The sequence below is a fragment of the Pipra filicauda genome, unplaced genomic scaffold, assembly GCF_003945595.2.
Source record: "Pipra filicauda isolate LSUMZ 115617 unplaced genomic scaffold, ASM394559v2 scaffold180_size1756469_pilon, whole genome shotgun sequence".
In the NCBI taxonomy this organism is placed as follows: Eukaryota; Metazoa; Chordata; class Aves; order Passeriformes; family Pipridae; genus Pipra; species Pipra filicauda.
The window spans coordinates 1,128,479-1,154,466 of NW_024104288.1; the positions used below are offsets into that span (position 1 = coordinate 1,128,479).

At 37.3% G+C, this 25,988-nt stretch overlaps 1 protein-coding gene across 5 annotated transcripts in view; it reads right to left on the reverse strand.

Moving 5' to 3' along the window:
- Positions 1 to 2,761: 2,761 nt before the first annotated feature.
- Positions 2,762 to 25,988, reverse strand: part of FRMPD4 (FERM and PDZ domain containing 4) — a 299,385-nt gene continuing 276,158 nt past the window's right edge. For 3 of the 5 annotated variants that reach the window (XM_027725237.2, XM_027725238.1, XM_039379943.1), the window contains 12 exons: positions 24,569 to 24,673; positions 23,597 to 23,704; positions 20,450 to 20,581; positions 18,403 to 18,522; positions 17,539 to 17,675; positions 16,166 to 16,292; positions 13,691 to 13,780; positions 12,914 to 13,096; positions 9,513 to 9,651; positions 7,872 to 8,933; positions 6,277 to 7,548; positions 2,762 to 5,133 (listed from right to left, as the gene is read on the reverse strand). In XM_027725237.2, the coding sequence (XP_027581038.1) occupies positions 3,788 to 5,133; positions 6,277 to 7,548; positions 7,872 to 8,933; positions 9,513 to 9,651; positions 12,914 to 13,096; positions 13,691 to 13,780; positions 16,166 to 16,292; positions 17,539 to 17,675; positions 18,403 to 18,522; positions 20,450 to 20,581; positions 23,597 to 23,704; positions 24,569 to 24,673 (4,821 nt within the window). In that variant the 3' untranslated portion in view covers positions 2,762 to 3,787. Of the gene's footprint in view, positions 5,139 to 6,276; positions 7,549 to 7,871; positions 8,934 to 9,512; positions 9,652 to 12,913; positions 13,097 to 13,690; positions 13,781 to 16,165; positions 16,293 to 17,538; positions 17,676 to 18,402; positions 18,523 to 20,449; positions 20,582 to 23,596; positions 23,705 to 24,568; positions 24,674 to 25,988 lie in introns of all 5 variants that reach the window. The other 2 variants (XM_039379942.1, XM_027725242.2) reach the window with 2 other exon arrangements.

Here is a 25,988-nt window from a genome sequence, read left to right on the forward strand (position 1 = left end):
TCTGGTGAGCAGCGAAGACATCATGAAGCATTCTGTATCTTTCAGTGATTATGAATTGATGGTGTGTCGATTACAAAGAAGGAAAAAATAAGTATGTATGCAGCCTTGTCTCTTAATTTCAAAATGGCAAATTTTGCTAAATGTTATTTATAAAACAGCCTGAAGTCAAGGACTCAGACATGAAGATGCTTGCCATTTTGTCAAGTTAAAAAATCACTACACATACAGCATACATATAAAAATCTATAAAAATATAGTATATTCCAGATGACATTATTTAGTATTTCTTTACTGCCTTAGTCCAAGTAGGTACATACTGATGACATTCCCTGATGTCATGAAGTTAAGATGTACAATTAATTAATGCAGGAATCAATTAGGACACCACATAGGAAGAAAGGGTCACCTTAATGCTGAAAGATTAATAAAAATTGGTTATAATTCAGCAGCAACTGATGTGCAAGGTCATATGCCCCAGAATTAATAGCAGTTATGTCTATTATCATCCAGGACTCTCCTTAGCTGGACAACACAAGCTGAATCATAGGATCTTACAATCATAGAAGAGTTTTTATTGGAAGGGACCTTTAAAGGTCATCTAGTCCGACCTCCCTGCAATGAGCAGAGATCTCTTCAAATAGATCAGGTTGCTCAGAGGCCTGTCCAACTTGACCTTGAATGTTTCCAGGAATGAGGCATCTACCACTTCTCTGGGCAATCTGTTCCATGCCTCACCACCCTCATCATGGAAGAATTCTTCCTTACAACTAGTCTAAATCTACCCTCTTTTAGTTTAAACCCATTATCTCTTGTCATACTGCAACAGACTCTGCCAAAAAGCTTGTCTTCATCTTTCTTACAGGCCTTCAAGTATTGAAAAGCTGCAATAAGGTTCCCTGGAGCCCAGAAGAAAGATTAACACACTTCCTGACAAAGGATAACTATGAGACACCAACCTAAAATGTCTGTGAACACGTGATTCTAGGAGACTGCAGACAAATTATTTCCAGCAGCTGTGCCATTGTACAAGTTCTCAAAAGGCAGCATTTAAAAGCCTGCATATAATTCTTGGTGGAAATATCACAAAAAAGACATTTGCATGGTACCACGTGGGGATATCTGAAATCTTGGGGAAAGGAAAAGCTGCCTGCTAAGAGATACCTTAAAGAGCTTGGCTAGGTGATCCTATTTATCAAAACAGAGACAAGAACATGGTGGTCGTTTATGAAATCACACCATGGAGTCCAGTGGAGTGTGACCATGCTGGTCAGGGGCTGGAGCACACAATATACAAGGAGAGGCTGAAGGAACTGGTTTTACTCAGCCCAGAGGAGAGAGGGCACAGGGGAAACTTTACTACAGCCTACAGCTGCCTGATGGAAGCACAGAGAGAAGACAGCCTGACTCTTCTAAAGGTTGCACAGTGATATAATGAAAAGCAATGGATTAGCCATGAAGAATTTTTATATTTTTATATTTTTTAACATTAAAGATTGCGCAGAGGAGTTGTGGGACATCTATCCTTGGAAGGTGTCCAATAAATGCTTGAAACAGCCTTGAGCAACCTGATCTGATTAGACCTGCTTTGAGCAAGGGTTGGACAAGATGAACTCCAGAGGACCCTTACAATCCAAATTATTTTATGATTCCATGAAAATGCATTAAAAAGGAGAGGATGCCCTCCCTCCCCCCCCCAAAAAAAAATACACACACACACACTAGTTAAACCCCAAAAATATTACCACAAAAAAAAAAAAAAGGCCATGGTTAGCTTCAGGGAGCAAAAGGAGCATGTCTACAATCAGGAAAGCGCTAAAACAAAAGAACAACAACAATCTGCTTACCTTTGAATTAATTAGATCAGTTTTTGAAATGGAGTGGAATGAAAAGGACTGGACTAGCAATGCTGAAAGCAACACATTCCTATAAACTATGTCAATGCTTAGCTGTGACAATCATAAATTTATTTTTGGAACTTAATGGTTCCAAATCACTGATGACATTTTTATAAACTCAGAAAACAACCAAGGAATACGTACCAATACAACAACTTATCCTGTTTTTTTCCCCCAGTATGAAACAGCCAAAACCCACAGTATTTGCAGCACCAGAGCAGCGCTCTGGTCCCACTCTCTGGGCTGCCAGAACGAGAGCACTAAGTGTGAGCACCACACAGGACAAGCTGTTGTCACCCACCAATAGTGTAATTCAGCCTACAGCCTACCTCTGAGCTGCCCTCCAGAGTGGGTCCATGTGCTAAGTGAATTGGTCTCAGAAACCAGATTTTTCTCCTATGGACAACATATTAAGCTTCTGACACTGTGTTTCTGAAGCTGTTTCTCTGCAGTCTGAGGAAAACGCCTGTCTTGGTTTCATAGTGAAGTGAAAGAAAATATTTCCTTAATTTTGTTGGTTTAGTCTCTCTAGTTCAGCACAGAAAGCTTCACATGTGCTTCAACTGAACGGGTCAGTTTTCAAAATGGAGCAGTTATACCCTTTGTATGTGACAAACAGATGAAAATTACCTACATCAGCTTGGAGAATGGAGGTTGCTGCTCCTCAGTCACTGAAAAGTTTTACCAGATGCTCTTATGAAAGCCTATTTGCCACTTGGAACTGAGAGCTTTTGCTTTGGCTGCCTCTCAAACACAAGACTACAAAATGTTTTCCAGAAAGGTTCAGATGGGAGAGATTATTCACAGTTTGCCCTTGTCATCATTCAAGAGAAGAACTGTGTCTAGCTGGAAATATTTCAGAGATATTTATTGTATTCTGAAAACTTCATTTTATTTCTAACTTTTTTACAGTTAAACATTCAGAATCATAAAATATGAAGTATAAAATATTTAACAAAATAGATGCAGTTCATGTTGTTCCGATGCACCATAGGTATATGATGAAACAGTAAACAGCATATGAATTTCCTGATGGTCCTCCCTCTCTCATTTACCAGGGAAATGGGTGTATAGACCCGCTCCATACACTTTGGTCTGACCATTATGGCATCAACCTTTCATTTCAGAGAGAAAACCACAACCACTCTGGTTTCTGTGTCCTCAGTCTTCCACAAGTACTGTCACTGTCTAAAATACCAACACTAATGTTCAATACATCAAATACCCTCTGAAATTGGTATATTCAATAGTTTGGTTTTTTTCTTTTTTTTTTTTTCTTAAGTACAGAATTTCCTAGAAAAGAAGAATCAGGTAATTCAGTCCATATGAACAAAAGAGTCATTTATTATATATATATTCTCTAGTAAGTTATAATAGTCTCTTGGATTTTAAATGTCTTTTTGCTATTTTCAATGCTTAAAAATTATAATTTTAAAACATTAAATATTGCGTTATATACATTATGATTTAATTTATCATTTCTAAACATGGAGCATTCTCCAAGTGAAAACTTGGATGAAACAGAAAACAACTTCATTGACATAACAGGCTTTAGAAGTTCACTTCATACAACCATAAATTTGACTATATGAAAAATAGTCAAACATCAACTTGCTCCTATATGGGATTTTTTCTGTTTCTTTTTTTCTGGTCTTGGGTAGAGGGTTTTTTTTTTGGCTTTTGTTTTTGTATAAACAGAAGGACAGATCTACTAATTACTTTTGTCAGTGTTCAGTATTTTAACTTTTTTTTAATCTCATACCTATTTTATATAAAATAACAAAATATACAGAGAAAGCTGAGTTTGTTACACTAGTTCATACACATACAGTAAATAAAAGTTTTTTTATGTATGGCTTTGCAAAGGTAGATTATGAAGTGACTTTTGAATTTTATTTGTTTAAAAGCATTTTAAGAGAACGTGTTAGTGTGCTTACAATAGCGGCCATGGTAGTCGAATGTCGAGCCAAGAGTTTAATGCTAGGATCACCGGAGGTCTTGCCTGACACTGCTTCTGCAGCCTTCAGAAGACAAATGTAGTTTATTACAACCTCGTCTATCTTAGCTATAATTTCCTGCTGCTGTGTTTCAGAGTTCATTACTTTAACTAAACGCATGCAGGCTTCTGTTAAACAACAGAGTACTTGAAAGCTGGAAGTCATAGCTAAAAGCATTTCCTCAGGGCTTTTATCAGCCATGGCCATTTTCCTGCAGGCACTTCCCAACTGTCTCGATTCCAAAGATAACAGTTGTTTGTACTTAGAAAGTTTAAGGTCATATGTTTCTGGATGTAAATCTTCTCTCTTGCCCATACTTGCTCGGACCAGTGAGAGTAGCTCACTGGCATCCTTTTGTGCTGCAATAAATCCATCAGGCATTGCATAAGTCTTCTCTTTCATCACATTTATTCGCGTGATTCGTGCATCAAAGGCCACATCATTGAGATTCACATCAATTTGGCCACCTTGGGTGTCGGCACTGCTCTTCTCATTGACTGCCTCATCTTGTGGGGGCTCAGCAGCTTTCGGAGACTCCAAGACTTTCTGCTCATTGTCACTGCACAACGACTGACCAGCTAGTTCTGTGAGTTCACAGGGGGTCTTATGTTCGAAGAGATGTGAGAGCTGATGGCTGTCTTGGTCATCTTCATCATCGTTGTCATTATTTCCTCTGCTTAGGAAGCAATAGCTAAAGGGGCCACGACACCTCCAGGTGCTGGTGTCCAGCTTTCGCAAAGGCAACGTTCGACATGGCTTGGAGTCCTTCTGACTGGCACCTGTGCCCGAACACTTCTTACTGTCCTTCTTATCAGTGCTGACGAACACACAACTCTGAGAATAACTTTTTGACAGCTTTTTGCCCAGGGAAAATTCCACCCTTCTCTCTGATTTGGATTCGTCCTTTCGGGTGATGTCTAGGCATTTCAAACTGGCCGTGGCTGCCTTCTTTTCAAACAGCATCTCAATGCCTGCAGATCCTCCAATGATGCTGCTGCTGCGTCTCAGCACTTTCCTGCTCTGTGGCATCCTGAGGCTTCCTCCTATCATGTCATATGGCCGTAAACTAACTGTTGCCCCACAAGCCTGATTTACTTTGGGAATGTCACAAGAGTCTTGATTTTGACTTGGCACCTTTGATTCTGATAGCATGGATGATAGCATGATGGAGTCAGCTAGAGGCTGTCTAGGAAAAGCTGTAGGCATGCCTCCTTGTCTTCCCTTTTCAGGCTCTGTGAAAGCTACACTAGGGGTAGTAGAAGAGCAGACAGAATAATTAAGCATCACCCTGATAATATTTGGACACTGAACTTTTAAATATCTATTATCAGTCAGGAAAAATGGATTCCTGGTATTTCCCAATGGTTTCCATTCCTCAAAATATTCCATAAAAAAATTCAATACTAGTCTTTTGTATTTCATTAAAATGCCTCTTAAAATCTATCAACAAATTATAAATTATGAATAATTAGATGTTCATTCCAGTACAGCAAATTTATTTTAAAAAAGAAATAGAAAATTATCTATCAAACATCCTAAATCTCCCCCAATATATGGATTGCATATTTTCTATTATTAATTAGATGAATTCTTTCAGATTAAAATACCTCCTCTAACTACACCTGAGAGAGTATGGAAAGATGCGTTCACGGTAATTTTGGTTTGGTTACGTGGGGGTTTTTTTTTGGCAGAGAAAGAGTATTTCTCATTCTAGCTCCTAGTCTGTTGCACTTTTGGATTCTTATGCGTTCGCACAGAATTGCTACATGTGGGTTGCAACCACAAGAAGAGAGAAACATTTAAAATACAACTGAAAGAATTTCCAGTGCTATCTCTGAAAAACTGCATTTTTTTTAACTTTGAAGAAACACTTACTGTCAGATTGTGAAGTAAATACATGCTTAATAAAGTAGTGACATTTTCTCATCCTTACATTTAGAGCTTTTTATTCATATTGGCATGCTTTTGACAACCTGCTGAAATAGCATATAGGATACATAAAAAATGAATCACAGGTTTTTCTCTCCTACATTATTATACCTTCTGAAGTCATCTTATAATCTAGCAAGTATCCTGGAACTCAAGTGACTATGGATTTTGGAGAGGCTTCCAAAGAGTGGAAGAGGCCTCACCATCAGTGTCCCTCCAAATATTTTTAACTGTAATGAGAGGTTTTTTTTAAAAGTCAATCTCTGTATGCAGCTCTTAAGAATATTTCAACATGTACAAGTAAAATGAATAGGTAAATAAAGTTCTAACCCCAATATCTGCTACAACTTGAAGATATAGTTCAAGGTAAAGATAATAGAAATGTCTTACCTAGTCCTCAAAGCTAACATATAGTTTTAAAAATAAACATAAGAAACCCTTTATTACTGCTGTACCTGTAGTTTCTTTTATCTTGGGGATCCGATGACATCCTTCTCTCAAAGTGCCGAACAGTGGTTCAGCATTAATTGCTGAATGCACAACAGGCACTGTCATTCTGTGACACACGGCTTCCGGCTGCTGGTGCAGGTCTTTGTATGTCGTTCCATGGTTTGGAAGAATGGCAGCTCTTTCATCTGCTGGAACATAGGAAATACCCTTCATTGATGGGTCAGAGATGATGTGCTTAACATCAGAGGTACAAAGAGGAGATTCAACAGGGGTAGCACACGTGCTACTGCCTGTGCTGCATCCTGCATCCACTGAAGAGCACTGAGAGCTCTGCAGTGAGAAATGGCCTTCACTTTGCAGAGATGACATGCGCTTAGCCAAGTGATATTCACAAAGCCTAGCCACACTCTGCTCTGCTTCTGGAAGCTTTGAAGGATGGTCATCTGCAGATAAATCGGTATCTTCTGCATCGTTTAGGTCTTTGGCTGAAGACACAGGAGTTATATCTGACAGGAAATTTTCACCTTGGCTAAGCCCTGAGGTATCATCCTGATCCACCTCAGGATCCACTTCATCCTTACAGTCAGTTTCTGCTTTACCAATGACAGGAACTCTTGGAAAAGTTTTCCCATTCACTGTTTCTGGGCTTGGCTTATCTGCTGCCCCATCATCAGCAGCATACCATCTTTGGCGAAAGGCAGTTCTCTCCACATTAAAAGTGCTTAGGCGTTGACTGTCTCTTGCTGAAAGAGTTCCAAATTTAGCTTTTAGATCTTCATCAGTCTCTGCTTTTTTATTTCCCTGTTGCTTTTTCACAGTAGCATTGCCATCAGAGGGTGCTTTTACTTCGCTATCTGTCATCTTATTTTTCCTTTTACTAGTGCAAGAATATACCAAGGATCCCATGTGCAATTTGTTAAAATAATCAGTGACAGATTTTGTTTCCATGGTCTCTGGCTCCATTTCCATGTTATCAGAATGAAGAATCTGCTTTGAAGGCACAACTTTTGACTGTAGCTCTGCAGCCTGATGACCAGACAAAGGCTGTGAGGGCTTCATGCCTGGCCCTCCAGCCTGATTCTTTGCAATAGGAAATTCAGTCTGCTCTTCCACAAGGGGTTGGTAGCCTTCACTTGTGGTCAAAAACATACGTGCAGTGTTTTCTGACTGTTTCTGTGCTGCGGCTAGTTCAGAGCTTTCAGTCATTTCAGAGGAATTTGTTTCATTGCCAGAATCTGAAGATGACTCAGGGCTATATGCTCGCAGGATAGCTACACCTGCAAGCCACAAAAAATAAGACTCAATTAAATGACAGCAGCTGAAGCACCTGGATAAGTGAAAAGCAAAAGGGGGTGTATTAGGGACAAAAATATGCTTTGTAAGAATACTTCGACTTTATTGCACAGTTCCCGAAACAGGTAGTTTAATAACATAATGGTGCTCCGTTAAATATGGAATACGATATATGCAAAATGATGGTAAAAAATAAAAGGAAAACTAAGAAAAAACAAACCAACCCTCATGAAATGGAGTATTTCCAAAGCTAAATGGATGAGATGGAATGATTTTCAATGAATAAATGTAACTATGGTGAAAGAACCTGAATTGTCATTCGTCTGCTGTTCCTCTGAAGCAGCCAAAGCTTCTAGTGCTTGAAGTGTAGAGACTACAGCATCATCTAGCCCCTTTTCACATTTCCCCTCTGTATTAGTAGGGACAGCATCGATAAGCGACACTGGAATGTCATCATTGCCTAGATTACTGTCTTGCTCCTTGTTGTCTCTAGGCTGCGTTGCTTGATTCTGAGTGTCTTCCTCATCTGAACTGTCCCTGAAGCCCGGTGGAGGAGCAGCAATGGCCATGTTTAAGGTATGCAATAGGAAATCATCTTCATTATCATCACCTTCTGGAGGTGGAAGTGAAGTCAAATCAATAATGTCATCACTAGAACCAGAAAGGCTGAGAAGAGCAGGCCTATTGATTTCTCCTACCATAATGTCTTCTTCACAGCTTACTTCATCTTCATCTTCGGCATCATCTGTGTTTTCTGCATAACAAATATCATGCAGCAAAGGCTCTTCTATCCCTTCCGCAGCTCCAAATATTTTACCATCACTTATAGTTGCGTAAACAGAATTTGTAGCAAACTGAATGCTTTCAGTGTCTGGTGATAACTCCAGGCCTTTAATATCACTGGCATTACTAATATAAATGGCTCTTTGTTTTTCTAGTACTTCTGGACTTTCATCCAAAAGCCTTTCATAGCCAAGAGTCTGGGGACTGATACCATCCAAGTTGTGATCTCCAAATATAAACGAAACTTTTGCTCCCCTGGGGGAATCCTGTGCTTTCTTGCTAGATTCCAAACCTGAGAGTGACAGCAGTGAAGGCTGGTTAAAATTTCTGCTTTCTTCTGCTTCAGCAGGGTCACTTTGCTTGGCCAGATGTTGATCAAATCCACCTGAATTATAAGTATTTTCTATGTACAGATGTCTGTGTTCTTTTTGACATAACAGACTTTCAGAAACATCTACAGTCTTCTGTTTTGGATCAGCAAAGCATATTTGAGTCTCCTGATCTCCTTCAGCCAGGAAAGTGGTAGTTTTTGGTATACAATTCCACTCAGAAGCAAGGATATTATGCTTCCCTCTGTTTTCAGGTCCTGTGGCACAGCGAAATAAAATCAACAGTGTGAAATCAAAGAACAAAATCATGTAATTTTTAAACAATAATTTGTTAATGCTGAGCATTAAACATTCTGAATAGGACAGCTAAGCCACCAAAGACTTCAAAAAAACTCTTTTAAACTCACCTCTGTTCTAAGTAAAATACCTGTTGACTTAATGACCTAAAGTTTAACTGGTACTTTTCTACTCTGGAATAAAACTAAACCTCATCTAGGTACAAATACTATAGCAGGAATAGTAACATAAAATCAGCTGGTTTCTCCATATGTATTCTTACAAAAGATATATGCATATAAAATAATAACACTCACAGGGAGCATGCATCTATTTTACTAGCGTAGGAAAGAAATTAATCATTGGTTTATTTTACCATTAAGATGCTATCATAGGCTGGATATTAGAACATTATAAAGCTAAACTGATACACTGTGATGCTAGGTCTGAGCCAGCAATCAGATCTTATTGACATAGCCTTCTATTTATCTGGAGGTGCTCTGGCTTAAGCTGACTTCTTTATACATCGGACCATTGTTAATGTACTGTGAAATGAATACCTGTTTCTCGGCTCCCTATATTTTTCTTGTTGGCCATGTTAAATATGGAACGCCTTGAGTCAACCAGCAGTCGGTAATATCCAGCTGTTAGGCAAGCAAGATTCATTGCATCTGATGACTCCATCAGAAGAGTAATAGGCTAAGAAGAACACAATCAAGTTAAGGCCATTCCTCCTCAATTTGTTCACCTGCTGACAATACTAGTACATTGAAGCAAAAGGAATTACATCACAGACACTACATTGAAAAATACACGAGAATTTATTTTCCTCACTACCAATATCAAACAGCATAAACAATCTAGAAAAGGTAGAACTCCAATTGGACATCTTAACAGCTGATTGCTCTCTTTCTGAATGAGGCTAACCGTTTTAAGACTCTTGCTCCATCTTTTTCTTGCATAGATATTTTATCCTTGCCAAACCACTATTTAATGTTACATTGAATCTGCCATGGATTAAGAATCTGGTACATTAGGCATTGGAGTCTTGTAGTAGTATGAGAATCCACAGATTCAGAAAATAAGGTGCACTAAGCATATGTAATGAAGCAAGACATGGGAAGCAAACACTCAGGGAAAGCTGAGGTTCAGAAAACACAGTAGCATGGTTAAAGTTATCATTACAAAGCAGAGGCAGTGACAGGTTAAAAGATTTCAGTGTTTGTGGCCTGACATTACTGAAAAGACAAACAGTGAAAAAATAAGCAGATAGAGACAAAGAGAATGGAGAAAGATCCTCAGAATGTAGAAAGATCCTCAGAATGTAGAAAGATCCTCAGAAGGGAGATCAGCAAAGAAAACAAACACAAAGCACTGTAAAAAAAATCGAGACCAATAAAAATGAGAGACCTCAGAGCTCTGAAAAACTATGGCTACCAGGCTAGCAAGCATGGAACCTGAGATATCCATATGAAATATATTTTCTTTAAATCCCTTTTCTTTTGCCATCATACATACATTTCTTTGTCTAAAAATTTTGTTCATATGTCTGCAGCTTTTAATACCAAAAGCTGTTCTCCTCAAATTTATTTTAAGGTGTCTAGCCTCTATAATTCCTAGACAGGAAATAAAAATGAAGCCCTTCCTATGATGCATAGATAGTAATTATACTGTAGACAACCCATCTTATCACTCACATTTTGTAGTGACTCATAGCTATGTGGACATTTGTGACAATTTATCATAATCTAGCATGCAGAGCCCACTGTCACAAGACATATGCAAGGACCTGCATCATTCTTTCCAGGAAGAGCAACAAGGATGTCTCTCCAACCTACTCAGCCCCTTACTAGTAAAAAGACAACTGATTCTGGTAGAAGCTGTGGCCAAAACATAACCGATGATCTTAGCTTACTACCAAACCCAGAATAGGTCTGATGAGTTTTTAAATGCCTGTGCTGCAGTATCTTAGGTCAAAATGTCCCGGCTGCCCTGAATGTTCTATTAACAGTTTTCAGGAATGCAGAAAAATTTATGTGGTTTTTTTCTTTAACATATTTTTTGCTACAGCTTGAGCTTCTAATCAATACATGCTTCTTTCAAGATATTCAACTATAGCCATTAAAGTTACTCTAAATTATTAAACCCACATCAGATTAATTAATCTCTGTTCTTTTGAGCGACTACTAAAAACTAAAACTTGAAATGATATATTCATCTCAAATTTTCTGCAGCAATTGGCAGAAATAGATGAACTCTACATAAACCTCAAATTGCTGAAAACAGTTATGTGAACTACTGTTAATCTGCCGAAAAGTCTTGTGACAGCTAAACTTTTTTGCCTTCTTCTGCCAAGTGACACATAATTGAAAATGTATTAAAAGAAACAAACAATAAAAATTGGAACTATCCCTTTCGTGAAGAAAATAATGGCATATACGACATATACTGGCATATTCAGAACCTGGATATATGAACCTATTACCTTAGGGTAAGTTAAGGGATGAAAACATCAGTTGAGAATACCTACCTGTGTGTGCCTGCATTTCCTTCATAGGACATAGTGACAACCCCTACCTGTGCCCCACAGAGAGGCATTTTTTTTTTCAAATTCCATCCAGAGCCTCCTAGATTTGTAACTCTAAGCCAGTCTCGCTGACTTTAAGACTAAATGTGTTGAAATGCAAGGAGATGGGGATATACACAATTTTCAATAAGACAGTAACAGTATTATAATATAAAGCAACATAAAATCATGGTAATAAAAAATACTATGGCATACTGTGCTGCATATGAGCAGATGGGAAGGACTTAATTTCTCCATCTGTAAAAAGGTGATAACAGCTTTCTTACAAGAGGGCTATGAGTTTAGCACAGCAGTGTTAACAGGTAAAGAAGCCTGAGATCCTCAGATGTCACCATTGCCAAGTAAGGTGAAAGAGATGCTACGTTTACCAACCTGTAAATTTCTCTTAGGTTGCTGTCAAAGAGCATCTCGATTAATTTACAGCAATTTTTTTTCATTAATGTAAATACATGGAAACAGTTCCAGGTCAATATATATAAAACATTCAAAGCAAAACCTTAGTAAAACATTCCTTGCATATGCTCTTTCTGTATAGCTGGGTAAGCAGAAAAAACTGTTAGGCTCTATTTATTTTAATCAAATACATACGTTTCAAGAACTATTCCTTCAATCTCTCGTTATCCTTATTGTTAATGTCCTAGAAAGTCCATGAAGCGTTTCACTTCAAAACCAAATAGAAACCACACCAAGAAGAACCAGGACAATATAACGTACAAAACTCCACTCATTTTGCCAGTAGATGCCACAGATGCAAAGTATTACGTGGGATTCAAGAAAAATTAAACAACTAGAGGTAGATGATGAGCATCTGCGAATATATTATGCAGGGCAAAGCACTGAACTAGAATTACAAAAGCTAAGAAAAAAACCCATGCTTTTCTACAGTTTACCTAATTGGTAACTGCTATGTGGTTGCTTGCACTGAGTTTTGCAGATGTAACATTGGATTTCAGGGGACACTGGTTTGATGCAGCTGGTGGTTCTCTAATGGTAATAATATTGTCTATTACACTTCCAATGGTAATAATATTGTCTATTAGAAGGAGTTTCAAAAGAAGACCAATTTCATCATCATCTCTTCTAACCATGGAAATTCAGGAAGACAACAACAAAGCCAGTTGCCTGGGGTCAGCCAAGAGAAAAATCAAAATAGAATAAAAGTGCTGCTGCAAAGTACCGGTCTGGTACGCTGTAGGGCCCTCAAATGCCCCAGCCATAGTATACATGCACTGTCCAAATAAAGAGCTAAAAATGCACCCTCAGAGTATTACTGGCATGAAAATATTCAGAACAGTATGCCTTGATATAATATTCAAATAAAGACAAAAACATTATTTATAGATATTATATCAAAATAAATTAAAACAAACTTACTTTTACATCTAAGACATGCAGCTCAACTCTAACATTGTTTTCATCTTCTGTAAACATCTCAATTCTGTTCACATGGCTGAAGTCTGCCAGGAGAGCCACAAGGTTTGTTTTGGTGTTTATCACATGGCTGATTCCGTATCGTGGCCCCACTAACAGCGTTACTTCTGAACGCTTTTCTCCCTGCTTTAGCAGAAGAAATGAAAAAAGCAGAAGTAAGAAACATGATAGCTATGGCATAGTGACAGAAATCACTTTCAGTGATAACTTGCAGTTACATAGGACTACATTTCCATGGCATTTCTACATTAAAGATTATTATGGTTTTTTCTAAGAAGATACACAAGAGCATACTTGATTCGTAATTAAAAACAAAGAGTAAAGGAATTTCCTGCTGGATGTTGATTGTACTCTAGTTTTTAGATGGGCAGTTAGGTGGACAGACAGATGGATGGACTCTCCTTCTGTTAAAAGAAAAATGTTGTCATTAAGATTTTTCCAGAGTAATAATTTTAGCATTCCATAGTTAATTGGATGGTGTTATTTGCTAGAAAAGTGCTACCTATCTCCAAATTCCCAGTAAAGTTCCAATTATATCAGGTATGTTATTTTCAAGATGAAAATTAAAAAAAAGTGATTTGATTCAATTAACAATGATTTTTAAGTGTATGAATAAAACCTAAACTTCTAAAGAAAATTATATAATTCAGCTTTTGCAAAAAAAAAAGTATCGATGAAAAAATCAAGAGAAGAGAAAGACTGTTTTAAGAGAAATGTTACCACTAGTGTTGCCTTGAAAACACGCCCTCCATATAATCGCAGATCACTGAGGAACTTTAGATAATGCACCTTGGCTTGCAGAGCAGAGAGCTGAGAAAGGAGAAACAGGGGTAAGAGGTAGTTGTGAAAATCATCACATTACAAAATTCAGAAAGAAAATGTATTTGTGTAATATAAGGAGAATGGACTGCAAAAACAGCTCTTTGGAGCTTGAAACTAAATCTATACATGCTTGAATTTCAGATGAGGAGAAACTGTTTCATTCTTAACATTAATATCTTGCTTGTTTAGTTAAAATGCACTGAGGACTTCAGAATGGGCAGATCAGAGCACTGCAGTAACACCGTAACTGATTGAATGAAGGGAAAATGTTAAAAGTGCTCAAACATCTGGTCATTGAGGGATCTCAAGGCTAAGAAGCTCTCCATTCATAAATTCCATCAGTTCTTTAATGTTTATGCACCTATATAGAGAAAAAGAACAAAGAATTTGCTTTTGTCAGTTACGTATATTACATCTTGCTAGGTACTTGTGGTACTTGGCATATTATTCCAACTCGTTACTGTATTTCCTACTTTGTAAAATGAAACTCTTCCACTATATTTAGTAGGTAATAAACCTGAAAGCGAAATACAGCACGTCAATACATAAGATCATATCATGTAATACATGTAATAATTTGTCTCCTTTTTTTTTCCTCTGAACTTAAACTCCCTACCTAGGAAATAAAACTTGGAAATACTTTATGAGACAGAATGGAAACAAGAAACAGTTCATTTCACCCAAACAGTCTGGATCCAAACCTTTTACCTCCCTGCTGGTAAAGCCCTTATATCTAGACTTCTGAAAGATAATATAAAACAGTCTCATTTCATTTGCTAGTCTCCTTTCAGCCACTGGAATTCTAATTCAAAAAATTGTTTGATCTTGAACAACATTTTAAGAGCTCCTATCCTAAGTTTTTTCTAGACACCAAGAAGGAAATGGATCTGAAGCAGAGCAACTAGTGATAGTGCTTTCCCTTTTCCTTCACTACGTGTTCACTCAGTGGAGAAATACATAGGGGTTGTGAAAAACAAGAGAATCCTGAGAATGAGAAGCTTCCCTTCATGCGAAGGAAGAGAAGACCCCAGAAAGAAATCAGTTCCTGTGTTAGTACCTACAAGTGAGACAGAAGGTGACGATGAGCTCAGATGCTTTGTTTATGAGACCTACCTGGTAAAAAAAAAAAAAAGCAGAACGGAAACAATATATTTCCAAAGCTCAAATCAAAAAAAAGTGAAGCAAACCCAGAAAGACTGCTTGCTGCAGGAAGGGACTGTTGCAATATCTCTCCTAACCAATAACTGATACTGTATGCCACTGTAAGGCATACCTTACACCTGCAAGGTCTCCAGCAGTGATGGCTTCCAAAATGAACCCAAATTTACTCTACCAGGATAAATAATAAGCAATTGGCATAATTTAGCTTTAGTTTCAGCAGTATAGGAGACATGCAGTGCTTCAGAGAGGTGGCCTTTCTTCCTGAGCTTCACAGGTCAAACACGTAGAGCTATGTTCACAGTCATGATGTGATCTGAAACCTCCAAGAAGGATTTCTGCTGACTGCAATGAACCTCAGCTCAGGCACCAGCTATTTTGAAGTTTTTTGGTTCAGAAAAAAAGTGTCATGAAGCAGGATTCAAATCATTTTATGTCTCAACTAGTCACTCTTAGATTCTTTTTACAGTCCATGAAGAGAAATAAGCATTTCTAGGACACAACTAATCTGACCTATTTTTGGTTCCTAATGTGGGATGGGATGAATCGCTCCCTCGAAGTACCTGTTTCTCTCCATTGACTACAAAGACAGACTAGACGACCTGCATTAAGAAACCTCATTACTGTGTCTAAAAGTAGTAGCCTTAGTTGTATGCATGTAACAAAGATATTTCTCAGAGATACTGTCTTCTCCATGTTTTTTTTCAGCTGAACTGAAAGCTTAGTGCTAAGAAAAGTATTTTACAACAGTAAAGAGGGTCATTTACTTTAAGGACCATCATCTATCCAGTGAGATCTCGGCCAGCAAAAAGTCCCTCTCTACAGTGTAACAGAAAACAATCTGAAAAACATTTATGTCCAGCACGTAGGTTAATGTAATTCAGATGAGAGCATCATAGAGAGAACAATAACTTTCCTAATGAGTCTGCTATTCATAGAAAGCACTAAATTAATTTTTAAAAATATATATCTTTATCATACATGATGTGTTAATAACCAGTTCTCTGTCATTCTCAAGATAAGAAGATAGTTTAGTTGGGGCATAATTGATTATATATAATTGTTCTTGGCTATGTTGTACGAGCATCTGAAGTTAAATCTCTGAAAATATAATGACTAGCTGTTTCTCCGAAGGATTAGCCTTAAATGTTTCTCATATGCGCAACCCTTTCTCTTCTTTAAAACATATTTTCCATTAAGATGCAAATTTAATACCTTTTTTCCTGGAGGAACTAGGTTTTGATTTGCTTTGACAAGATGGGAAAGGGCTTTCTTTATGTTCTTTTCTTTCATGCTTTGCAGCACAGCAGATGGAAGAAAAGTCTCTAATCCCCATTCTTTTCTGCAATAAAAGGTATATATTTAATTTCACATTTCTGTGATGATTATTTATCTAAAGACTGGTGACTACGATGTCAAGTGAACGATCACCTGAAAACAGAAGGAAAGTTGATCAAGTACAGGGTTCTGCAATAACATATTATTTTTCTAGATTCAAACTATGTATTTATTATGAAAAAGATGTTTTAAAATGATAAATAATGTCTCTTCTATCCCTCCCACCTCTTCAATCGTGCCATTCAGAAAAAATGTTTAAGTTTGATGTTTAAAGTCTATGTTAAACACCACTTAATTATATAGGCAAGCACCATTACAGAATTAAAATAGCAGATAATTTACAAGGTAATGTCAGATGTAATTTTATTTTTGAGGCTTCCTTTAGAACACACAAACCAGAGAGTCATTTTCTTTATCACTTATACTTTTTTTTGGTGAGGGGGGAGAGGGTCCCTCTCAAAAGCAGTCTCCCTCCTTTTACCAATTTTTTTCTGCTTGAAGCACCTCTTTTGATAGAAGACTGACTTCTCACTTCTAAGTAGTTATTTTTGCTGATTCATTAATAGGATAGAATATAACATGATCTTCAATATGGTGGATAAACTCTACAAGACTGAGTGTGTAACAGTTACTTTTATTCTGCAAATAAACTACCCAACAGTAACAAAAGTTTTAGGGTTTGGGTTTTTTTCTTTTGTTACGGATTTTGTTGCAGTTTTTTTGCTGCTTTGTTTTTTTTTTTTTGCTCCAAGCAGATGTATGCATTCACACTCTGGATTTTACTTTTTCTTTGTAGATACATATACATGTTGTCTAACATAAGACAGGTGTCTGCTGGGATACTTTTGCATTTAAGAAATATTACACAATGGAATCTATGACCCTACTGTCTTCTGAATCAATCCATTATCTGAATTTTACTATAACAATCTCTACTAAAACTTTAGGATTCAGACCATATAAACTTAGATCTTAAATCACTGAAAGCAAATGAGTTAATCTTACTTACATTTATAAGCTATTTATTTACATATATAGGCTACTTCATATGCCTAAACAGATGACCAAAAGGTAAATGCACCAAAAGGACCATATATGTTGCTCTTAACACACTTGAATCAATTTCAGTGACAAAGAATAAACCTAATATTGGTGCATACATACAGACATATTAAAGAAACAACCCTAAAGAATCTACTAGTTACTACTAATGTTTCACTTTTTAAGGATACACAGCATTCTCAACTTACTCTATGTATTTGAGGGAAATTTTCTGAGTTTGCTTGGTGGTCACAGTTGCAATATACATTTGTAACGCAGCCAACCGCAGGGCAATGTCATATTTCAGTTCTGGTCCAAATCTTTCCTGAACCACATCGTTACAGCTCTGACAAAAAACCAGTAGAGGGAGCATGAAGTTAAAAAATCTTGCACTAAAAATAAATTATTTGGGGTTTTTTTGTTGTTGCTGTTTTCAGTTTTTTTTTTTCATTAACGTTGCATGTAGAGTAACTCCAAACCCAGAAGCAGGACCATGCTGAAGGTAGGACTGTTGCTCTCAGATGTGTCACCACGACATGGGTACTTAGGAAGAATACCAGTACTTTTGCCTGAGAGCAGAAGGCATGAGTATTTTGACCTTAGCTCTCTTCATCCTTCCTGGGGAGAAGAGTAATCCTGCATCACAGAGAGTGCATCTGGACTCAGGATAGCAGGATTCTACCTGGTGAGATACTCAGGAGAACCACATTGCTTGTGCATCAGTTTTCCTATCCACCTTACTGGAAGTTCCTTTTCAGACATCATTTCTGTCTGATATTACAATACCATAAATAAGTATTAGCAATTAATTCAGCTTCACTCTTTTCTAAAGCCAAATATACTTTGGAAAGATATCAAAGCATTACTGTTTGGAGAGACTTACGAAGAAAGGGGACTTTGCAGATGATAGAGATTTGCACATTCCCCAAGTGCATTCATTGGCTTTATGCAGCAGAAAACAAAGCCAGGATTTAGAGTAGTCACACTTTCTATATGAAGACGTAAATTTATATATACAATAAGTCCATTTGTTTATTCTCCTTTACATTAACAATGGCTGTACTTTCACTTACCTGTACATAGAGATATTCAAAAGCAACTGGATCTCTTCTTAAAAGATCAATGGGATCCTTTGGGACAAAGCTAATCCTGAAAAGACATCTCATCTTGTGTGAGCTTGGCCTTTGGGTCACCTAGGATAGTGCAATAAAAATATTAGAGGTTGGCAACCCTGGTTTAGCCACGTGCTCTGTAGTCTCAGGCAATGTGACCTTGCTTCAGAGCCGTGTGGTAGGAAGAAAAACAATTCTATCCATCAAACAGCTCTGCCATGGGCTACTAAGTTCTTCACCTAAAAACATCATATTTATAATCTTTTGGAAAGACTTTTAGACTTGTATAGGCATGACTGCCTGATACAACTTATTCTCAAAGCAACAGAATTCACTCAAAATCAGAGTGAAAGGGCAGAAAAAACAGACCTTAATGAAAACCATCCAAGTGAAATACAAACTGAGTTGAGCTTCAGCAGGACTAAAATGAGAAGGTTTTTGAGGAGAAGTCACATTTTATTTCTTAGACTGCCTGAGAACACAGGTAAGGCCCAGCTTGAATACTTTCCTCACTTCCTCTTGCTTATTTTAACCCATTAGGCAATTTGCAAGAAATTAGGTCTTTTTCCTGGATTGAGAGATCTACTTTATGACTTTTGACTGAGATCCAATATACTAAAAAATTACAAAGACCGCTTTGCTTGTTGGTCAGCAAAACTTTGTTAAACCTCTAACACTCTATTCCGGATATATTCACAGGAGACCACCACATAGCTAATGAAAAACTGGATGAAAGGGTATCAATCCAATAACACCATTGTAAGTCATGGTCAGCAGCAACATCATAATGGAAAATTAAAGTATTTTGCTGATTTTACAGGAACTTCAAAGAAGACACCCCCAGAATTAATGTAGTTTATCTAACTTATTCAATTAGGCTAATGCAGTTAAAGAGTTAGGGTACTTTATAGCCTACAGCTTTACTTTATAAAGCTATGCTTTTAAAAATACCCACTGAATTCTCTGTCTTGCCCTAACAATTTTCAAAAGGTGTATTTATCTCACATTGTCTCTGACCTCATTCTTAAGCATCTAGACATACGCTGTATATATAAATAAAAGCTCAGGATGGGAGTTTTGAAAGCTCGCTAAGTTGGTTTATTCTGATCCTTCTGATTTCATTGATAATTTTACCAGTTACTTCAAAGGAGTGAGCTAGGCCAGGACAGCCAGTATTGAGTACTTTTGGATATTGTGCAATCATTGGGTAACTTATATGCACAAGAAAAGAATGTTAACATGGCAAAAGCAAGTGCTTAAAGATTAGAAAATGCTAGAAAGACTGTTAGCTGGCAAACTAAGCTCCATCATACATGGACTCTAGCTATAGGATCAAGGAGATTCTGTAATTTCAATATTTTGCCCCATTTCATCTAAGAATCCATTTCTATTTTTTTTCTTTTTCAAATTTAGTTGAAATTAAAAATATGCTAATGTTTTCCTAGAACTCAGAAATACAAGGGAAAATTTCAGTCTTAACAATTTGGCAAAATGATAAGCAGCTAAAATCAGTGTACTCCACTGGTAACTATGAAGCAAGTTCACCTTTAGTCACACCTCCCTGATCTAAAGAAGAAAGTCACACCACTGTTTTCTGGGTCACAATTCATCATCACTGAAGAGACATAAGGTATTACTGTGTAAACGAGACAAACCCGACTTCCTCAGAAAGAGGAACATTATTCTCTGTCACCCAGATACAGATCTGTATAATCAGATTGGAACCAAAATCAAAATAAGGTTTTTAAAGAAATTTGGGCAGTCTGTGGTTCTCAGAACTTCTTAATACTTCTGAATGGCCCAATGAAATATGACATTTGTAACAGAAAAAATATTTGTTTCCTGTGAGAACCTGATTCTTACAACCACATCTAAATACTGTTGCTGTTTGATAGACAGGATCAAACTATAAATCTTGTTGATAACTCACTTGAGTAATGAAAAAGATGGATAATTTACTGATTAATCCATCTCATTAATATCTGTTTTCACATAGCATTACACAAACCTGAGTTAGAGTCTCCTGTTCATGTAGCAAAAGAAGTTTTGTTCCAGATCCTTCAACCCTCTGCTCCAGCATCAGGGAAAAGTGTTCAATACACTTGATGGAAAGCTTTTCTTGGAGTGTTAAGATGACATCCTAATTAACAAAGGATTCATAAAATGTACTTAAATTCACAAAATGCTTGGGACTGAGTTATTCAGTGCCCCCCACCCTGCATGTACCTGCACAGCGTGGAAGCCCAGGCTTCACGCCTGTTCTGTACAAGTGTACAGGACATCACACCTGTTCACCCAGTGAAAAGTCAGCACCTTTACAATCAAACATCCCCAAGATGGTACCAGACACGAACGTGAAAAGTATATATATATGAGATTGCTCTGAATGGACAATATTCTCTGTGGTTTAATATGCAGATTATACTGGTGTGGCCTTTAAATCATATCCTTCTCTCTCCCTGGAAATAAAAAAAATCAGCAAAGGAGAGATGATCTTGCCACTAGTCTCTTCACTTCATTGGGGCAGGGCCATAAAGCAGTACAAACCAAATTTATAAGTTCAACAAAAAAAATAAAAAATTAATGGCCTTTATTTGTTCTTATGACAAGGTTTTTTAAGTCCACTTCTTGAGTTTTAAATGCTCACAGAAAAGTCAATGATGATGATACCTGTGCAGAACAATAGTTGTAAATTGATAGACCATATCAATTTATAGTACAAACCCCCAATTTTAGAGACTTTCGATTAGTTTTCTTTCACAGTGGATTATGCATAAGGGTAGTTAACTTGAAAATGACTGTTTCTAAAATAACAGCTAAACAAACCTCTTCACAAAACCACTCAATTAATCCCTACTTTACTTTCATATAACACTTTGTAAATGTATGCAGATTATTAATATCATCTGACAAGGTATCTTTTGCTTTAGTGAATGCTGTAGGAAAAAGAAATACATAATAACGCATCACTTAGAAATAGTTTCACATTATGTTGGTGACAAGATTAAAACAGTTCTATCCCTCAAAAAAAATTTTAGATATACATAAGTATCCAGACGGATAGGACTTAACTAAGGAGATCATGACGAATTGTAATCCAAGAGTTTTAACATAATTGAGGAAGATTAATTAATCAATTACAGTGTGCTTATGGAAAATCAAGACCAAGTTGGTGGAAGGACAAAAAAATGTATGTGGGAGGATGGGACAACTTTGTACAATGTAAAGAATGTGACAGTATTAGTGAATTGCAAGCAATCACTCTAAATAATGGAACCTAATATTATACTATTCTGACTAATGAGGAATTTATTGCTTACACATTAAATCTATATTTTTTTATACTCCTAAACTATGCTATAAAGACAAGGGGCATAACAGTAACATGAAGAAGCATAATATTAAATATAAGCTTTTAAGAGGGAGTAATAATGGCACTGTTTTCCACTAGCTGTCTTGAACCTTTTAAAATATGAAGTAAAGGCACATAGTGCTGAATTAGTGCACCAAATTTTTTGCTAGATATCCTCTCATCCAGTAACTTAGGAATCAGCCCAGGTGCTACCTCCCAGCAATAAGGAAAGTGAGAACTGCAGGTTAGGTGCTGCTTGCACCCTCCTTAATAAGTAGTGTACTACTGGCCTGCTAGGCATGGAAAAAAACTGCATTTACCTTGACTCGACTGGGGCATGTCTACTTCACCTCAGTTAAGCAAAGAAGCAACAATCCACACCCACCCATACACACAAGGCCTCAAAATACATAATTGCCTGAATTAGATGCAAAGGATATTATTCCTACAAATAGTCAAAATTACTAAGGTCAGAGCAGGTTTACAACATCAATACAGCTACATAGCTGAGCCCACATGGGTGCCTGTGCAAATGACTTCAGATTTGACATACGGTCTTACAGTAAATGACACATCCATGACAGAACTACTAATGCAATGTGATGGCTAAAGACTGATCTTCAGGGGCAAAACATCCTGGAACAGGTTGGTTGTTTTTATGTTCATAACAGAAAATACTGGAAAGTCAGTTCGTGGGCCTTAGAAAGGTATGAGACTTCATTATCTACATGAATCATGCCTCCTATTTCTTCACCTAAACAAATTCTCAGATGGACTGAAGAAATTCAGTATCCCATGGATGTAGAGTGGAGGTTTGTATCCATTACCTGCACTCAACTTACACCTAAGGTATATATATGAACTATTAACAAATATTGCATTTTTAAGTGTGACCTCAGTATCCGTTTTACCATCATAGTGGAGTGAATTTCCTCTTGTCTACCTTAGCAAATCACTCTCTTTGCTATTCTAATTGATTGAGCATGTTGCTGTATCATAGTGAGCACAAAGGCAGCCTTTCTTCAAATATGCATGGTTTTAAAATCCCTTAAAACTAGCAAAAGCTGACAATGTAGCTGAGAATTGCATCCTCGGCCTCCACTGATCATTCCCACTCATGCATCTCTCAGGTCTCAGTGTCCCAACCATGCACACTCCATGCAGTGAACTAGATTTGGTAACCAGTGTTAAAACTAGTTTACCCAAACAATAAGGCTTAGGAGACCAGCAGCATGCCCAACAGCTCTAGTCGTGTTGCTTACTACACTACTCCAAGGCTCTCACAGACACTGATGATGCCTCTGATTTGGGAACCTACATTGAACAGTGTCACAGACACTCCCTAGCAGCCTCAGTTGTGTGCCAGGGTTTCACTTTTTCATTTCTGTATGTGAAATGCGTTATGGAAAGCATAAAGTGCGTTACACTGAAGTGAGCGATTCATCACTGACATAAGCCTACAATATCCCATCCTAATTTCACTGGATGATAAGCTAGATGATATTCAATTAGCAACCAACATCTTAATCTTCTCAGTTCCTGACTTTTGCTGACAAATCATGCTTGTGTTTGGCAGTGCATCAAACGATAGGACTACGCATTATTAATTGTGCTCCAGGCACATTACAATCATCACTCCTTCTTCATTGAAAATAAATATGTTTTTAGCAGCAGAAAAACAAACCAAATCCTCATTATTTCTGAACTACAACTTTAGCCCCAACTGAGCACACCATTGTTCTTAAAGCATTCCAAGTAAATGATAATTACTGAAGGTCTCATACCAAGGTATATCCAGCCTACCTTTATTGAAGTGCTGCAGTCAAAACGGAAAGATTTGGTTTGTCCATTTTCAAGATACACCTTTAGAACATTTGGCATGAAAAGAAGTGAGTTGTCCTTAACTGTTTCCTGTCAAGCAAATTAGTGAATCAGATTACAACATGCAACAAGGGAAACCTAAACACTGTTCTATAGAGAAGTACATAAATCAGATGGAAAGGAAACAACTGAAAAGGAAAGTGTTGGCCCAAACTGAATGCAGAAATATCAGTGTTCTCCAAGGGTCTAGGCATGCTCATTACAGCTGCCCTCTATAAGTCTGTGTCTCGAAAAATAAAACCTTTCACATACATTTTATGTCTGGCTTGTAGTATTGTCCTTCCCTATATACTATCTCTCTGACAATGAACGTTATCTCTGAAATTGAAACATTTTCAATAAAACAGAAAAATGGATTAGAGAGTTGCATAAGATATCAGAGTGGAATGATGCTCTGGGACATTATGAAAATTATCTGGGAGTTCGTGTTTAAGGAGGAGTTCAGTGCCTCTCAAAGGGAGGTTGACTTTGCCTAAGGGTTGGAAACAACAAGTTCAAGTAGATAAAACAGGTTTTAAAGAAGTCTGTAAGGTAATGTTTTCCTAACATGGTACTTCTCTTCAGCTTAGGGGTTTTAGTGATACAAAACTGGTCTGAAAAAACAAACAACAAGCAAGCACTATCAAGACTATAAAGACAGATGTATATGCACTATCACCATAAAATGCATTCAGTAGCATTTTAATTTTATTTTAAGAGACAAATTTTTCACAAAATTATGGGCCCAATGGACTTAAAAAAGGTCTTTGGAAAACTTCAGAAACAAAAAAACCCCTTTCCTTGCAAGTCTATCACTATTATTTCTACCATATAATTCCCTCCCTTTCCAGCTATGAGCCATACCTTTGGATGAAATGCTCAGTCCTTTCTGAGGTTAAATAGCTAAATACTCACCGACACCTGGCCATTGATAATTACTTCTTCTGAGAAGCGCACTTTGACAGGATTGGACTTCAATCTTGCCTTTTTTGCAGCACTAATAAAAGCTGATTTAGGAGACTGGAAGAAAAGATGATGACAAGATATATCATATAATTTCAAATTAAAACCTTTCTTTCCCTTTTCAGTTATTGACTGTTTCTCACACACTGGGAACTCCATGTATACTGCAATACTTTGCATGATGTTCACCACAGAAGAGAAATACAGTCAAACCATAATGCATCCTCGGATAATACATATGTACATACACATAAGGAATCACCAATGCATACTGCAGTTACTGCAAGTTATCCTACTGTCAGACTGGAGTGATGAGGAGGGTTCTCAGTGTACATACAAATTCCTTGTAGTGCTTCCACAATGACTGCTGTCAGCAAAACTTGTCTGCAAGAATGTTCACTGACCAGTGACCTACCAGTGACCCTTCATCAAACACTGAATGGAAAATTTTTGATAATCTGTGATCCACTAGATAGATATACACATTATTTTTGCCAAAAAAAGTGTCTGAGACCTCTCCAAATATAGTGGCATCTCACTGTATTAGTCCATTTCGAAACACAGGTGAAAAGCACCAAGAGGTACCTTGCAGGCCAGCAGGCTTCCCCGGAAGGTATTCCCTAAACACACCTTGTGTAAGGCTTGCCTTCAATAAGTCAGACCCTTTGAAGGGCTTCATGGGTTAGAAGTCTAGAAGCATTCCTAATTTTCTTCTTGGACCTGCTTGACTTTTACCTACTATATTATACAACAGATTCTCCTGTGATGAAGTGTTCAGCCCTTGGAAGAAAAGAGTCGCTCCATTTGTGGAGTTTAGATAACAACTCTTTTTAGTAACAAATTAAATATTCATAGTCAATCAGGTCAGCTACAAACACAGCATTGCCTAACTCCATAACCTTTATAATGGGCAATGGAAGAAATTCTGGCTTTGGTTGAAAATCACTAGTCTTCTTTGGGTCAGGTTTTGATCCTTTATTTTCTAGTAAAATATGAATTAAGGTTTTCATAATCTTACTCTAACTCCTTAGAAGTGGCCTGACTAGTTTTGGATAATGAAAAGACTAACTCATGCTGGTTTACTTGGGAGAAACAAGGGCAGCCATCACTAGTGATGATCAATGCAGCACGACAGCAGTCCCTGTAAAAACAGGAAGTCTTGTCGCTATCACTTAAATTTTGACTGAACTAACAATCTGCAGGAGTGATAGAGTAGTTCAAGGCCACATGCTCTTGTTGTCTCTGATCTCTGCTGAAACTGTTAAAAAAGTTATTTTCTTGTGATGCAGACACCTTGTATTTCGTAACTAACTGGAAGAAGTCTCAAGCTCATTTCTCTATGCCTCTGATTTATTATCACATTGAGAACATG